General features: G+C 35.3%; 1 protein-coding gene and 1 long non-coding RNA gene across 2 annotated transcripts; one reads left to right on the top strand and one right to left on the bottom strand.

The window, feature by feature from the left end:
• The first annotated feature begins 10,079 nt into the window (after positions 1–10,079).
• On the top strand, positions 10,080–12,698 carry LOC115986428 (L-type lectin-domain containing receptor kinase IV.2-like). Its single transcript, XM_031109438.1, has one exon. The coding sequence runs from the start codon at positions 10,335–10,337 to the stop codon at positions 12,393–12,395; it is 2,061 nt and encodes a 686-aa protein (XP_030965298.1). The 5' UTR covers positions 10,080–10,334; the 3' UTR covers positions 12,396–12,698.
• A 907-nt stretch (positions 12,699–13,605) lies between these two features.
• On the bottom strand, positions 13,606–16,010 carry LOC115986421. The gene is made up of 2 exons (XR_004090742.1): positions 14,636–16,010; positions 13,606–14,258 (listed from the first exon to the last, which is right to left on the bottom strand). It is a non-coding gene; the product is annotated as an uncharacterized LOC115986421 (long non-coding RNA).
• Positions 16,011–16,436: the final 426 nt, after the last annotated feature.

The raw sequence follows: 16,436 nt of genomic DNA, 5'->3' as shown, positions 1-16,436 counted from the left end.
CTTGAACTATTAGAAATGCATTTTTTAAAAGATTTTAACGAGTACAAAAAACTCAAATGAGAAGATAGCAAAATTCTGTTCCAAAGGTTCAAAGAGATTTTATACTTTCAAGTAGATTGTGCATGTGCAACCTTTATATTTAAGGTTACCTTTGAATTCTAATTACCAGCATAAAATGAGAAGGTAGCAAAATTATGTTCCTAACCCAGAAGGCAGCTTAGAAAAGGAATTCGATGTTGACCGATACCATAAGCCTATTTAGGAAAATCAAATTTGAAAGAGAGCAATTGAGATCAAGACTGGACTTTTGGCCAGCCAAGTCAAATCTGATTAGTCTCAATATTTAAGACCAGGTTCAAGTTTCTACTCTGAATATATATTATGCTTAGTAATCTTGTGGATATTGTGGCTCCACAGGAGTCAAAGTGGTACATGCATGAAGGAAAAAATGTGTTCTGACAGTTTTTAGACCCCTTAAACAATTGACTAAACCTAGGTAATTAGCCAAGTTGTTACTTAGTCCAATTAAACAAGTCTAGGTTAACACAAAATAAAAGATCAAATCATGCAAAGCAGCGGAAAATAAATAACACAAGATATGATAACCCAGGAAACCAAACCGGTAAAAACCTGGGGAGGATTTGACCTAACTATCCTCAAGGTAAACTTGAATCCACTATCTTGAAGAATCGAAGTTCATACAATAAGACTTACAAGCCCCCACGCTCGACTTCTTATTGCTACCAACTAGTAGAACTTACTGACACGACCACGTGTAAGCTCCGAATCCACGGACTCCTTCTTTCTTGGATTCCCACCAGCTACAAGCACACCCGCTTGTGTATTCTTTAAGCTTTAATGGCAGCAATTGAATTGATCATCAAGGTGTAGATAAATCTTCTCCTTGAAAACCCTAAGCTTGTGTAAAGGAAAGCTCTTCTAGATCTCACAAGAGATTTACACAAACCGCAAATATGAGCAACCCTAAAACGTGGTTAGGGTTTGCCTTTTATAATTAGGACAAATAAGAAACCCTAAAAACGTTTTAAAACAAATAGGACTGAGTTGGACGAATCTGCAGAAAAGCATTCTGTCCGAGCTTCGATCGGTCGAGCCTAAGCTTTGATCGATCGAGCCAGGCCGAAAGGCACAATGTCTCCTGCTTTAACTCGATTCCAACTTTACATTGACACACAACTTTGAGCTAGCTTAAAACACTTCTAAACACATTGTTTTGATCATGGTTTGCCAACAATACACATTAGAGTTCTAAATACATAAAATCCTAAACTTTAGAACCTAACAAACTTCCCCTTTGGCAATCCGTGACAAAACACAACTTAGAAGCTCAAAGTTTACAAAATGAAAAGCCTTTTACAAAATAATGCTCATAAACCAAATTCAATCCTAACTACTATCCATCAGTTGCAAAAGTAGATAGCAGCTCAATTGAATCAACTTGTATATTTCCTGAAACACTAAACAAAATGCATAACCGCATGTGTGGAAATAATACAAGTAAACAAAATAACTTCTTGATTTCAAACAACACACAAATAAAGACATATATCAATGAATAACTCATAAATATAAATCAATAAGCAGTTTGAAACAAGAAACAAATAAAGTACCAACAAAACATAAAACTCCCCCTAACATGAATATCCCATCAAAAACAAGGTAAGAGCTAAAAATGTTAAGTACACAGTGAAGCACCTAGATACAATCTAAAACTCCACAAGCTCCAACCAAAAAACAAATAAACTCCCCCTGAAAACAAAAACCCTACAAAGTACTCCCCCTTTTTGTGACGGAATGCCAAAGGGCAAAGAAGATATCCATCATCAAAAGGGAGGTGGTCTAAACTGCGCCAACTCCGCACGCAAGGCACGGATCTCATCAAGTACGTCCACCAAAATCTGTCCTTGAGCCGCCTGAAACGGTCAAGACATGATCCAACGTGCGACGAATGTCTGAATCATCCGAAGCAGTCGGTGGAGGAACATCAGCATCAGCATCAGTAGCAGCACCTAAAGTCTCAGAGCAGCTGTAGAAGGAGGAGGGGGAACACCACTAGATGACGCACCTCTAGGACAGAAGGAGCAACTCTCAACTGAGCAGCCCTCTGACGAAGAAAGGTGGCACCTATGGGAGCAATCACATGAACAGGCTCACCAGACGAAAAACCATCTAGACCTAAGTAGAGCAAAATCCTATGAATGAAAATAGGATGAATCAGTGCATGCCCTACGGCAGAACTCCTATAAACCTCGTTCAAAGAACGAAGGAACAAGTGAGGAAAACTGATAGACGCTCCAGAAGTAAAGCGTACAAAAACACACATCGCTCTAAAGGGATGGTGTGGAAGTGAGAGATAGGCCACAAGGAATGACACGCAATCCTAAAGAAGAGATAGGCCGTCTCGGTAAGCTCAGCGGACGTGATCCGAGGATCAGAACCCCACTGGATAGATGACCCAGTGATGTAAGACATGACAACGTCTAATGAGGGTGACTCATCATAGGGATAGTCAGCATCCCGAACAACCGGAGAGCCTAGCCAGGGGTAATAGTGAACTCTACACCTCGTATCCAACTCCTAACTAGGGTGTTGGAATCATAGATGTGGCAAGAAAGGTTCGAGTAGAACTCTCTAATCAGGGCGGTCGGGGGTGGATGATCTATTTCTACGAGAGGCAACCAACCTCTAGACTCAAAATTGGCCCTAATGGCCGGATCAAGTGCATCTAACACAACAGCTCGCTCAGACCAGATTTTACGCTTATAGTTCAAAGTGTCATAGGCTTCTCTACACTTATCATTCTTAAACAACTCAACTCTAGTGGGAGACTCAGAGGAAGTGGAAGTGGATGTGGTCCTATGGGCTCTAGTTTTCCTAGGCATGGTGCTAAGATAAGGATCAAAACACAGAGCGAAAGAACAAAAAAAAAAAAACACAAAACCAAAACCAATGGCAGACTGCAAGTTAGCACAAAAACAGAATATAGAATAAAAATCTATATGATGCATGAACAAGTTTAAATGTCATGATGCATGTTCTAATGCAGTGAATTAAGTCCAAAAGGTTCAAATTACAAAATTGGCTTGATCATTAAGGTTTTTAACACAAAAACCCAAAAATTTGAAAAATCACTTGATTAATTTGAAAAATATTGACGAATTGATCATTACACAGGATATAATAACAAAAATAATGATCAAATACATCAATTAGATAAGCCAATTTTGTCAATTTAAGCCAATTTGACAAAATCCCCAATTCGGATCAAATTCAAACCCTAGAATTTTCAATTTTCCAAAAACCACAAAATTGATCAAATTAAACTATAGGGAACATCATTATAACATCATAGCACAAAAACCCATTGATCAATTACACAAGAATAGGTTCGAATCATCAAAAACCCCAATATGTTTGAAAGTGCCGAAAATACCCATGATAATGCATGAAAAATGCATGAAATCAATAAATAAACTTGAAAAAGAAGGGCAAAAGGGACTTACTGGCTTCTAAGGACAAAAACCTTGCAAAAATCTTGAAGGAAAATGACAAAAAAATGGATGGTGGAGCCTAGAGCCAACGCAGAGAGAGAGAAAAGCAAAGAACTATTTGAAAAGTGCCTTTGAAAAAGTCTAATTCTGCTTTTTTTAAAAACCTGATTCACGAGTTTTGATCGGTCGAAAATCAGCCTCGACCGGTCGAAACAGACAGAGACTCCCTCTCTCAAATTTTAAAAATTTTAAAAATTTCGATCGGTCGAAAAACAGAATGGACCGATCGAATCAGGCAGAGGCTCACCATATTTTTAAGGAAAAACACAATTTTTGAAAAACAAGATGACTTAACTCAAAGCATTGAAATTTAAGAACAAAAATGCATGAGTATGAGATGATATGATTTTCCAATCAAGAATTTTAAGCCCAAAATTCCCAAAAACAAAATTTCTTATATTCTCCACAAATTTTCAAGCAACGAATTTAGTTTGCACATAATTCAAAGTAATTGCAATAACTTGGTTGGTCAGACCATAAACACACACAATAACATGTACAATGTTTAACAAAGAGTAACTTGTGTAGTGTGTGCGACTAGCAAAGACTTGAGATACATGTGAGGTGATATGTGAATAGCAATCAATCACAAAGTCTACAAAATTCATCACAAAGAATTTAAAAGAGACTATCACCTAAAGAGTTACATCATATAACTCCCACATCTCTTAGATCATAAGCTTGCAATCATGTAAGTTTATTGTATTTATGTCTCATAATATACATTCCAATTTTAAGTTATGTGAGTTTGGCATCAAGCCTAATAGTACACACCAATTAGATTTTAAGAATTAAGCAATTTAACCGAGGCTTCACCTTATATTCTTTTTGTGCATGTGCTACACTTTCTCGAGTACAAAATCTTATGATATGCACTAAGGTGTTCATGATTGGCTAGTGAACAGTGGTGAGATGGTTATTTATGTCTTTCTCTAAAAGTTCAAGTCCAACAATTAAAAACATGTGACTTCAAGATTAAGACATAGTAATAAAAAACCATACACATCTTTCCCACACAACATGCATTACAAATTTTCAACTAGTAAAGTGCAATAAATAAGCTCATCAAAGCTAAACAAGGTATAAAAGACATGTTATGTGAAAATAAATTGACCAACCTTGTTCTCAAAAACTAAGAAGAATAGTGCAAAACAAAATGTGCTTCCTTTTTCTTCCTTTTTTTTTTTTTAATTTTAATAAAAATAAAAAAAACACCTAGAATGAAATGCATGAATGTTATGCTATGGAAATTCTAGAAACAAAAAAAAAAAAAACCAAAGAACAATGGTCACAAAGGGTAGAGCAATGAAGCACAAACACTATGTCAAAAAGACTCAGTTAGATCGAGTCTTTTGCATCCAAAACCTTTTAGTTGCACCACGAGCATTGGAGTTCTTATTCACTTGAGAATAATTACCAACTCCAGGATTGGAATAAAGGTTTAAAGCCTTTACCAAATCACCAATAAGTACCATAGGATCAAGTGCTTGAGGCATTGGTACTTTTGGTTTGTTTGCTCTCTTAGCAGCTTGCAGCTTGTAGCAATTGGATGGATGTGTCCAGTCTTTCCACAAAAGTGACAAACCCATGCAGGTTTATCATGTGTCTTGTCCTTAGATAGGGTAGGCTTCTTAGGCTTAGATTCTTTCAGATCAACCCTAATCTTCCTAGATGATGAACCTTCTAAGAGTTTAGCAACCTCACTTACAGAGGGTTTGACAGTTTCACTCACTATCTCACTCACTGAAGGTTCAAAAAAAGAAGATGAAGGAACAAACTTAGTGAAATGGGGAGCGGACACATAGATGCTATCAACATAACCTAAACCAGTTTTGTCAGAAGACGACTTTTGAACACTCAGCATTTGATCAAGTTTAGAATTAGCAGATCTAGTAACAGATAAATCAAGTTCCAAAGATTTAACTTTATCAAGCAAAAGTATGTTTTCAGTTTTCACATTGTTCAAAAGATCATTAGCATCAAACAATTTAACAAACAAATTTTTCTTTTCAAGCTCAAGAGATTCAATTTTATTCAGGCCAAGTTCAACATTCATAGCATCCTTTGTAGCAACTTTGCAAAGTTTGTTATAGGCCTCTTGAAGATCTGCATCTTCAGAGAGTTTCCCATCAGAAGGGTTCTCTTCAACAGATATGCTCTCATCAACTATAGCAGTAGCAGTGAAAGCAATGAAGTTTCCATCCTCATCACAATCAGACTCATAATTAGAAACTTCACCATCATTAAGGGTGACAGTTATAGCCTTACCCTTATACTTCAAATAGGTTGGACATTCAGATTTCATGTGTCCATACCCTTGACATCTAAAACACTGAGAGCCCAAGAAATTATTGGAAGATTGACCTACTCTTTCTCTAGGTTTATCATTGTTATTAACCTTAGTGGGATCATGCTTCCTAAAATTTCTAGGTTCAGCAATGTTTGTGCCTCTTACCTTTCTATTGCTATTCCTGAGAAAGTTTCTAAAGTTCTTAGCAAGATAGGCAATCTCTGTAGCAGAGAGCTCATCATCAAATCCATCACTTTCAACATCATCAACTGACTTAAGAGCCATTGATTTGGATTTGGTAGTTTTGGGTAGATCCAACTCATAGGATTGAAGAGATCCTACAAGCTCATCAACAGGGATGGAGTCCACATCTTTGCTTTCGTAATGGCAGTCACCTTGGGTCTAAAGTCTTCAGTCAAAGATCTAAGAATCTTCCTAACAATTTTAGGTTGATCATAGATTTCACCCAAGTTAAAAGCAAAATTAACAATATCATTCAGTTTAGCATAGAATTCATCAAAAGATTCATCATCAAACATCCTAATGCTTTCAAATCTAGAAGTCAATTGCTGCAATTTGTTTATTTTGACAGCCTTTGTGCCTTCATGCACAGTCTGGAGGATATTCCAAGCAGTATGAGCAATCTCAACATTCGAGTTTCTCTTAAATTCCCCCATAAAAACAGCGTTAAAAATCGCATTCATAATCTTGCTATTAAACGAAGTTGCTTCTTTCTGAGAAGTTTCCTACTCACTAACAGGAGTAGTGGGCTTCTCCCATCCATATTCAACGGAGTTCCACACCCTCTCATCAATGGATTTCAGGAAAGTTTTCATCCTTACTTTCCAGTAAGTATAATTATTCCCATCAAAGTGAGGAGGAATAACTAGAGAGTGTCTATGTTCCATGACAACAGGGGTCAAGGATCAGCTCAGTGATCAAAAGATCAACAACAAAAGAGCCACCTGCTCTGATACCACTTGACAGTTTTTAGACCTCTTAAACAATTGATTAAACCTAGATAATTAGTTAAGTTGTTACTTAGTCCAATTAAACAAGTTTAGGTTAATACAAAATAAAAGATCAAATCATGCAAAACAGCGGAAAATAAATAACATAAGATATGATCACCCAGGAAACCAAACCGGTAAAAACCTGGGGAGGATTTGACCTAGCTATCCTCAAGGTAAACTTGAATCCACTATCTTGAAAGAATCGAAATTCATACAATAAGACTTACAAGCCCCTACGCTCGACTTCTTATTACTACCAACCAGTAGAACTTACTGACACGACCACGTGCAAGCTCCAAATTAACGGACTCCTTCTTTCTTGAATTCCTACCAGCTACAAGCACACCCGCTTGTGTATTCTTTAAACTTTAATGGCAGCAACTGAATTGATCATCAAGGTGTAGATAAATCTTCTCCTTGAAAACCCTAAGCTTGTGTAAAGGAAAGTTTCTCTAGATCTCACAAGAGATTTACACAAACCGCAAATATGAGCAACCCTAAAATGTGGCTAGGGTTTGCCTTTTATACTTAGGACAAATAAGAAACCCTAAAAATGTTTTAAAACAAATAGGGCTGAGTTGGACGAATCTGTAGAAAAGCATTCTGCCCGAGCTTCGATCGGTCGAGCCTAAGCTTCGATCGATCGAGCTAGGCCGAAAGGCACAATGCCTCCTGCTTTAACTCGATTCCAACTTTACATTGACACACAACTTTGAGTTAGCTTAAAACACTTCTAAACACATTGTTTTGATCATGGTTTGCCAACAATACACATTAGAGTTCTAAATACATAAAATCCTAAACTTTAGAACCTAACATGTTCTACAAGGGAAACATTACTAATGATCAAGTCTTTGACAGGCAGGTACAATGTACATAGTTAGCAACATAGGCAACTTGGTAACATGATGATAATTTGGTGGTATATGGAAAAAGAAGACATAAAACTGATGAGGTACGAAAGAATTGGCAATAAGCACCGATAGCTATAAAGGGAATATTTAACAAGTGATGATACAAGTTTTGAAGCTAAAGCAACAAATGGAATGAAAAAAATTTATGGGATGTATAAGCATTCACTATGACAGTAGTCCTCACTTTCCATCATCACAATATCATTGTTTCAAATGAATATTCTCTCACTTATTACTTCACAACTCATAAACAGTTTATTGAAACATTTCATTAAACACATAATTTGCATTACAAACCCACAAATGAAAATAAAAATAGAAAATAAAAACAAACTCAAAACATATCATTGAAAATACCATGAAACAAGATGCACAAACAAATCAAACAAAACCCACAAACAATCAAATTAAACCCAAACAAACCCACAAATAAATCAAATAAAACCCACTGGAAAAACCCACATCCCTTTTGAATTTAGATTTAGTAGAAAGAGAGAATTAGAGAGGTTAAAGAGGAAGATAAGAGTTGAGAGAACAAACTTGAAGTTGCCTTGCCGAGAGAGAGGGGAGAGAGAGGGGGAAGAAGAGTTTGTGAGTTACGGCTAGGAAGAGAGACACGGAGAGTCCAGAGAGAACCAGTGTGCGTGAGAGTAAGATATGGCCAAAATTGGAAATTAACACTATTTTTCAAATAATATAATTAGTAAACACTGTTTTCAAACTATATATATTACTAACACCGCTTGAATATTGAGTTTTTAAAACTCGATTTATAAATGGATCTTTTTTTTTTTGTTGATCGGAACAAGGTAGAATAGTATATTTAAATAAAACAAATACAAAAGGTGTAAGGAATGATCTCAAGCCATGTAGGCCTACCCAATAGCCTGGGTATAAGTACAAGGATAGGGTACCCACTGCCAAAAGCAAAAAAAAAATGTATAAAATACAAAACAAAAGTTGGGTATTCATAGAAAAAGGTGTAAAATACAACTAAAAGTTAAGTAGTCATAATCATGTCATAATTAATTTAATAATTATTTAAAATATAAATAAATATAATAAATTAGTAAAAATTGGAAATTTAACTAAAATAGTTCAAATAAATATAGAAATTTATTTTGCAAATAAACATTTTCAACTTAAGATTTATGGTGAATTTATTATAGAATTAACGTTATTTTAAATATTAATTCGACATAAGAATTTATTTTAAAAATATTATAAAAATATTGTGTAAAAGTATCTTAATTTCTAACCCAAAACAAATTTAAAACTTTTTTTCTTTTTATTCCCTTCATTCAGCATCACGTCTGGTCTCATCAAGACATCAACTTCACCCATTTTTATTTTTATTTCCCCAAGGCTTCCATTTCCCAAAGTTTACTTTGCACCACACCTTTTAAAACAATCTCTACAATAAGTCAGCCATTTTTACTTTTAGTCTTCTTCCTATATTTATCTTCTTTCATCTAAGTTTCCTTCGTTTTTTCCGTCACTCCAACTTTTCACACTTTTTTTTTTTTAAACCTTTCTTAAGTTTTCTTAAACCAATTCAATTTCTATATTTATTTGAACTATTTTAGTTAACTTTTCCATTTTTACTAATTTATTATATTTATTTATATTTTAAATAATTATTAAATTAATTATGAAATGATTGTGACTACTCAACTTTTAGTTGTATTTTATACATTTTTCTGTGACTACCCAACTTTTGTTTTGTATTTTATACATTTTTTTTTTTTTTTGCTTTTGGCAGTGGGTAGTCTGTCCTTGTCCTAGTGCCCAGGCTATTGGGTAGGCCTACATGGCTCAAGACCCTTCCTTATACACCTTTTGTATTTGTTTTATTTAAATATACTATTCTACCTTGTTTCGGTCAAAAAAAAAAAAAAGGCCGGCTTATAAATCGAGCCTAAACGCCACATCAGACGTGATCAGACCATGAAAACCAAGTTTTTACGACTCGATTTATAGCCCTCCACAACTCACCAATGAGGGAGAGGTGATGGTGAGTCTATGTGGGGACACTCCTCCACCAATCACAACTCGCCATATGAGCAAGTTGTGGCATTTATTGTGCTACAATATGTGACACTAGACTTATTCGTTGCTTAAAGTCAATAGTGGCAGCTAACATGATTGCTCCTAGCTGCTGGGTCAAAGTTTGTTGTTGATTGATAGATGAGATTTCTACCAAACATTAATTGTCCAATTGACGCAATATATAGAAGTCATACTAGCTGATAGAAATACTAGCTGATTGAAATAGAGAAGGAAGCGGACTTACAAGATTCCCTTGTCTATGCACCAAGAAACATTTTTTAATCATACTTGAAAAAAACATGGATGACCAGGATTGCATTTTTTCCAATCACAGTTCCTTCTTGACTAGACACACTATCTTCTCTGTGAGTCAATTGTTCAGTTATCCCATAACTATAATAACACAGATACTGTTGTTAAACTTGGGCAAAGAAGAAGACATATATCTCTGAGTCAAGTGACTCTTAATCAAGCCAAAACCCCTCTCTTCAGAAAAATGGGCCTTTTTCAACTTTTCCCAATGGCTACAATCCTTGTATCACTTCATTTCCTGATAATTTTCTATATTTCCAATATTCCCCTGGTCTTTGCTCAAAATGAAAACCAATTCATCTACAATGGCTTCCTTCAAGCCAAGCTGCATCTTGATGGATCTGCTAAAATTACCAGCAATGGCCTACTGCTGCTAACCAATACCGTAAACATTTCATCCCCGCAAGTTGGTCACGCTTTCTTCCAATTTCCTTTAAAATTCAACACAACTTCCTCAGGTTTAAGTCCATCTCTCTCATTTTCTACAAACTTTGTATTTGCCATTGTTCCACAAGTGCCAAATGTTGGAGGTTACGGCATGGCCTTCACCATCAGTCCATCAAGTAACTTCACCAACGCTGTAGGAAATCAGTATCTAGGACTCTTCAATTCTTCAAATGAAGGCCTTGCTTCAAACCACATTTTGGCCATCGAGCTTGACCCTACTCTGAATCCAGAATTTGGAGATATTGATAAAAATCATGTGGGAATCGATGTAAATAGCCTGAACTCAACTGATTCAGCTTCTGCAATGTATTTTTCCAATAATGAAGGGAAGAATATAAGCTTGGAGCTCACAAGTGGGAATCCAATGCATCTTTGGATAGACTATGATGAGGCAGAAAAGTTACTGAATGTAACACTAGCCCCGAATGGAATCCCAAAACCAAACCAGCCTCTCATGTCAAAGTCCATTGATCTGTCTCAGTATCTCTTGGAATCTATGCATGTTGGTTTCTCTGCAGCAACTGGTACACTTATTCCAAGTAACCACTACGTTCTAGGATGGAGCTTTAATAAAAGTGGACAAGCACAAAGCCTTGATGTTTCGAAGCTTCCTTCATTTCCTCGACAAAGGAGAGCAAAAGAGATACCTAGACTAATGATCATGGTTTTTCTCATAGCAGTGATGCTTGTGCTGATAACAATCACTGGAGCTGCTTACATTATAAGAAGGAAGAAATATGAAGAAATACGTGAAGATTGGGAAAGGGAGTATGGTCCTCACCGATTCATATATAAGAATCTCTACAAAGCAACAAAGGGTTTCTCAGACAACGAGCTTCTTGGAGCAGGAGGTTTTGGAAAGGTTTATAGGGGAATACTTCCTTCTTCCAATGTGCAAATTGCAGTCAAGAGAGTCTCCCATAATTCCAAACAAGGGATGAAGGAATTTGTAGCTGAGATTATTAGCATAGGAAGACTGAGGCACAGGAACTTGGTCCAGCTCCTGGGATATTGCCGGCGAAGAGGAGAACTCCTCTTGGTCTATGATTATATGTCCAACGGAAGCCTTGACAAGTTCTTATATAGCAATGAAAAACCAAACCTTAACTGGTTTCAACGATTTCGAATCATCACAGGTGTAGCATCTGGCCTTCTTTACCTCCATGAAGAATGGGAACAGGTTGTTCTACACAGGGATGTAAAAGCAAGCAATGTTCTATTAGATGCTGAATTGAATGGAAGGCTAGGTGATTTTGGCCTTGCCAAATTATATGACCACGGTACAAATCCCCAAACCACCCATGTGGTTGGAACTGTAGGTTATTTGGCTCCAGAGATTATTAGAACAAGAAGGGCAACCACTTGCACTGATGTGTTTTCTTTTGGGGCTTTCATGCTTGAGGTGGCATGTGGAAGGCGGCCTATAGGGCTACAAGGACTGACCGAAGACATAATTTTGGTTGACTGGGTGTTCGAGTGCTGGAGAAGAGGAGCTATCCTTGATGCTAGTGATCCTAGATTGGAAGGTAATTATGTGGGGGAGGAAATGGAATTGGTTTTGAAATTAGGCCTGCTTTGCTCACACTCAGTGCCAGCAACTAGGCCTAGCATGAGGCAAGTGATGCAGTTTTTGGATGGCAATGCCAATCTACCAGAATTACCAGATGGAAGTACTTTTTTTGGTACATTTAAAGGTAATGAAGAGCATGATTTCTTATTGTTGTTTCCTTCATCATCTGGCAAGGGTTCTGCTGCTTCCTTGTCTACCATTGATTCAATCCACATAAATAATTGCTGAATAAGTTTTTTTCATGCTATGGGTCATATAGACCATGGATTAATGGTTGGGACCAAATCAACTGGTGGCAAATAGAAAGCCTACTGATTGCTTGGGGGTGGAGAGAAGAGAAAAGAGTAAATTTTGAAGAATGTGACGTGTACAATTTGTTTGGCTTAATATAGAAACTGCATTTAGTTAGTAGTCTACTTATCCTCTAACCAGTACTAAAATAAGATAGATTCCGATGTAACAAGTTCTATAGATCAATATTTAAGTAGGGAATTGCAGAAACTGTATTATGTGTCTCATTAAATTTCAGCTTACTATCCCATCAAAAAAAAAAAGAAATTTCAGCTTACTAAAAGCCCATAGCCAGTGATTGCTATCCTTTAAGAAGGCATCATCCATGAATATAAAAATCATCTATTTTTAAATTAGCTAGTCACTAACCTACACAAATGTGCAGAAATATTTTGCATGAATGTATGATACATATACACTTGATGAAACAATTTCTCAATTGTTGAAGTCAAAATAATCACTCTCTCAGGGAATCAAAAGGTAAGAAAGGGAAATTTTCTATTCCTATATAACATTTATTAATAAAATGTATTGCATCATCACAAATACACTATAATTATTCTCCAATCCATATATGAGCATACATTTGATAGGAAGTAGGGAAATGAGGGGAAAAATGGCTATTTAGCCTTAATTTTGGAATGTAGCCAAACAGTACCCTTTCAAACTTTGTAGCAAAATACCCTTATTTTGGAGTTCAATATTGCTGATGTCAAGTTTTGCCTGGACATTAGCAATGTCAAGTTATATGCGTATTTTGCCACTTAGATTTTTTTTTTGAAATTTTGTGTAGAGTTCCACTTAAAATATGCATAGAACTTGACATTGCTAAAGTCGAGTTCTAGGCAGAACTCAACATTAGCAATATTGAGTTCTAAAACAGGGTTATTTTGCTACATAGTTTGAAAAAGAGGCTATTTGGCTACATAGTTCAAACATTAAGGCTAAATAGCCATTTTCCCCTGAATGAGGGATGATACTCCACTCTTTAATATGTCTTGTCACATGTAATGGTTAGCCACACATACACAAGAATTTTATTTTTTGATCTTTTTCCAAGCAACCAAACAACAATGATCAAATAAAAGAAGCATGAGAGAAACCAAAAAAACAAAAGTAGAATTAAACACCAACATAAGCAAAAGAATAAATAACCAAAATACAGTCATGGAGAACATGTCATTGATATATCATATATAACTTGTCTCATACACCAAAAACATTAGACCATTGCATAGTTGACTATAGTTATAACAATAAAGCATGACTACATACATTTACAAACAGTTTACTCAATGGGAATTGTTAAGCCATGCCATCGAGGTAACACTTCCATTTAAGTTCTCATCTCCAACCACCTTTAAAATTCAGTGGTTACCTTTGCTTCTTGCCCAACACAATTGCATGGATTTTATTTTATTTTTCTTGTAGGCATATGTTAAACTTTTTTATTCACTTACCAGCACCACCATGGAGTGTCTATAAAACTACTTTGTAGCAGAGCTTCTCTAGGTCTCCAAAACCTTTTACATGTTGCTTACCATCTCCAAACTTCTGGATATGTTTCTAATTGGCTTTTTTTTTTTTTTTTGCCAAGTTTTTGTTGAAGACCCTGATCATTAAGAGAAAAATACAATATAAACAAAAAATAAAAGAGAGAGAGAGAGAGATTTGACTGGAGAGGAGAAAAGCTCCCATCTTCCTTCTCAATACAACACAACACCACATTACTTGACACGCAAAATTTAGCAATGGTGGAGAGAAATATGCATCATAGAGCCTCCAGATTTGTTGATTTTCCTTGAACAAAAATAAAGTGAAAATATTCAATATGACATGTTAATGCATACACGTTACAAATTTTTTAAAAATGACATTTTAATCAAAACAGAAAGTTCTGCATGTAAACTGGAAGCAAATTAATATTCATAGTTTTACTTTTCTAAACAAATCCCAAATTGTGAGCTTCTTGAATAGATAAGAAAGCCATGTACAATTACAGGCAAGCTCTATGAAAAAGAAGTAAGCATGATTATACTAGTACATATTGAAATTGTTTTTGTGCGAAAACTAAATTAAGAATTAGTAAACTAAAAAGGTTACTGTGTCAAATTTTATATCAAGTCCAAATAAATAAATAAAAAACTAAAAATTTAAGGTGGAAGAATAAATCATACAATTGATCGTCCTTCAATGTTTGTAATCTTAAATATCTGTACAGGCCTTCATCAATTATCGACCTACTAAATATCAAGAAGAAAGTAATATAACTTAATATAGACTTGTAGATATGTGAATGCAGGAGCAACGTTTATTTCATGTCAGCTGGGCAGAACAACATGCTTTCATCCCCTTGAGAACATTTTTAACACACAATACAAGCATCACTCTACTAAAAATTTAATGAATCTCATGATAGTCTTGAATGTCATAACACTAAGAAAGATAACAAGTACCTAACAATACCTGACGGAACTCTTAGTTGCATCCAAATCAAAGTTTTCCTGTGAAACCATCAAGCATATCAATTTGCTCAACAATCGGCTCTACTTGTACAGTTGTACATTAGTCCGCAAATAACAACCATTCAAAAGAATCCGAAGAAAAAAGAAATCAAATCTAGTCTGAATACTGAAATTTAATTAAACCATAATTATCAATCTAATCACCGTCAATTTTGATTTCAAAATTTTTGGTTTTTGTTTTTTCCTCCCCCCTTAAAATTCAACAAGAACAAACCTTATACACTAAGATAGCTAAGTTAATTGAAATTCAAATACTTGCAATCTCAAGATAATAAACAGTGAACAGTAATAAATGTACCAATAATGATCTGAACACTCTCCTCATAGTGCATTCTAAAGAAAGATTATTAATAGGATCAACATTTCCATTAACTATTAAGGTTCTTATGATTAAGGCCATGAATTCAGATTGCAACTTGTTTCATAAGACAATAACAAAGGAAACAGCATTAGAAATCCTACAAACCCCTCATAAAAAGCCAATTCAAAAGTTCTCAAGTTTTCAAGATTTATATTCTCAGAGATTCAAAAAAAAAAACAAAAAGCCAATACCCTAAAAAAACCCCATCTAGCTTTCTAAGTAACCCTTTTACAAACAGAAGGTGCAGATCATGAACCCAATATCCATACAAAGTCAGAAACAAATACCCAAAACAAGAACTCAATAATCCATAACAAATAGACAAACCCACACCTCAAAACAACCCATTTATCCTCTAAGAAACCTTTCAACAAACAGCTTGTCTACATATATTCAATAATCCTAAGCATATAATTAAAGTCACAATAAAAATAAAGAAAAACCCAAATTCTTGACAAACCCAAATCTACCTTTTGAGAACAGACTAAGTATCAACGGTCTTAGCAGGAGGGTTTGGGTGATTCAGCGCCACGGCCACAGCCACAGCCACATCATTGTACCCAGTAATGGACGCCATAGGTATAAGAAGACCGTTCTTTCTTGTTATTTCTCAAAAAGCAGATAGACAGAGAAGAGAGGAAAAAGAAAAAGAAAGGGAAAAGGAGCCGTAGGCTGTTTTGGGCTTTTTCGAATTTAGAAGAAAGGGTCCTAAATAAAAAAAATAATTAATGGGCCGGATATTTCCATAAAAAAAAATAATAAACTAATCCTATAAATATATTAAAAAACTAATGGGCCGGATAGCATAACCCAACCCAACCTTCTTCCATTCTAAATAACTAATGGGCCTTGGATTTTTAAAAAACTTTTTAAAAAATAATAATAAAGGATCAACCTTTCCATGAATTATTAAGAACCTTCAAGTTTATGAATTGAAGACCAACAAAAAAAAAGCATAGTGCTCCCACAATTAAATTAACCAAAAAAGAAAAAAAAAAAAAACCACAATTTCTAATCACTCCTCATAATTGATTAGCTCTGCAGTGACTAAAATTAAGAAATCAATAAAAACTCACAGCTTCTAATCACGAT

Source organism: Quercus lobata, chromosome 1, assembly GCF_001633185.2.
Source record: "Quercus lobata isolate SW786 chromosome 1, ValleyOak3.0 Primary Assembly, whole genome shotgun sequence".
NCBI classification, from domain to species: Eukaryota; Viridiplantae; Streptophyta; class Magnoliopsida; order Fagales; family Fagaceae; genus Quercus; species Quercus lobata.
Note: the sequence above shows the minus strand (reverse complement) of the source record. Positions and strands in the feature narration are given on the sequence as shown.

Excerpts from the sequence above, each read along its gene's own strand:
- LOC115986428 (XM_031109438.1), top strand. The coding sequence starts at position 10,335 with ATGGGCCTTTTTCAACTTTTCCCAATGGCTACAATCCTTGTATCACTT.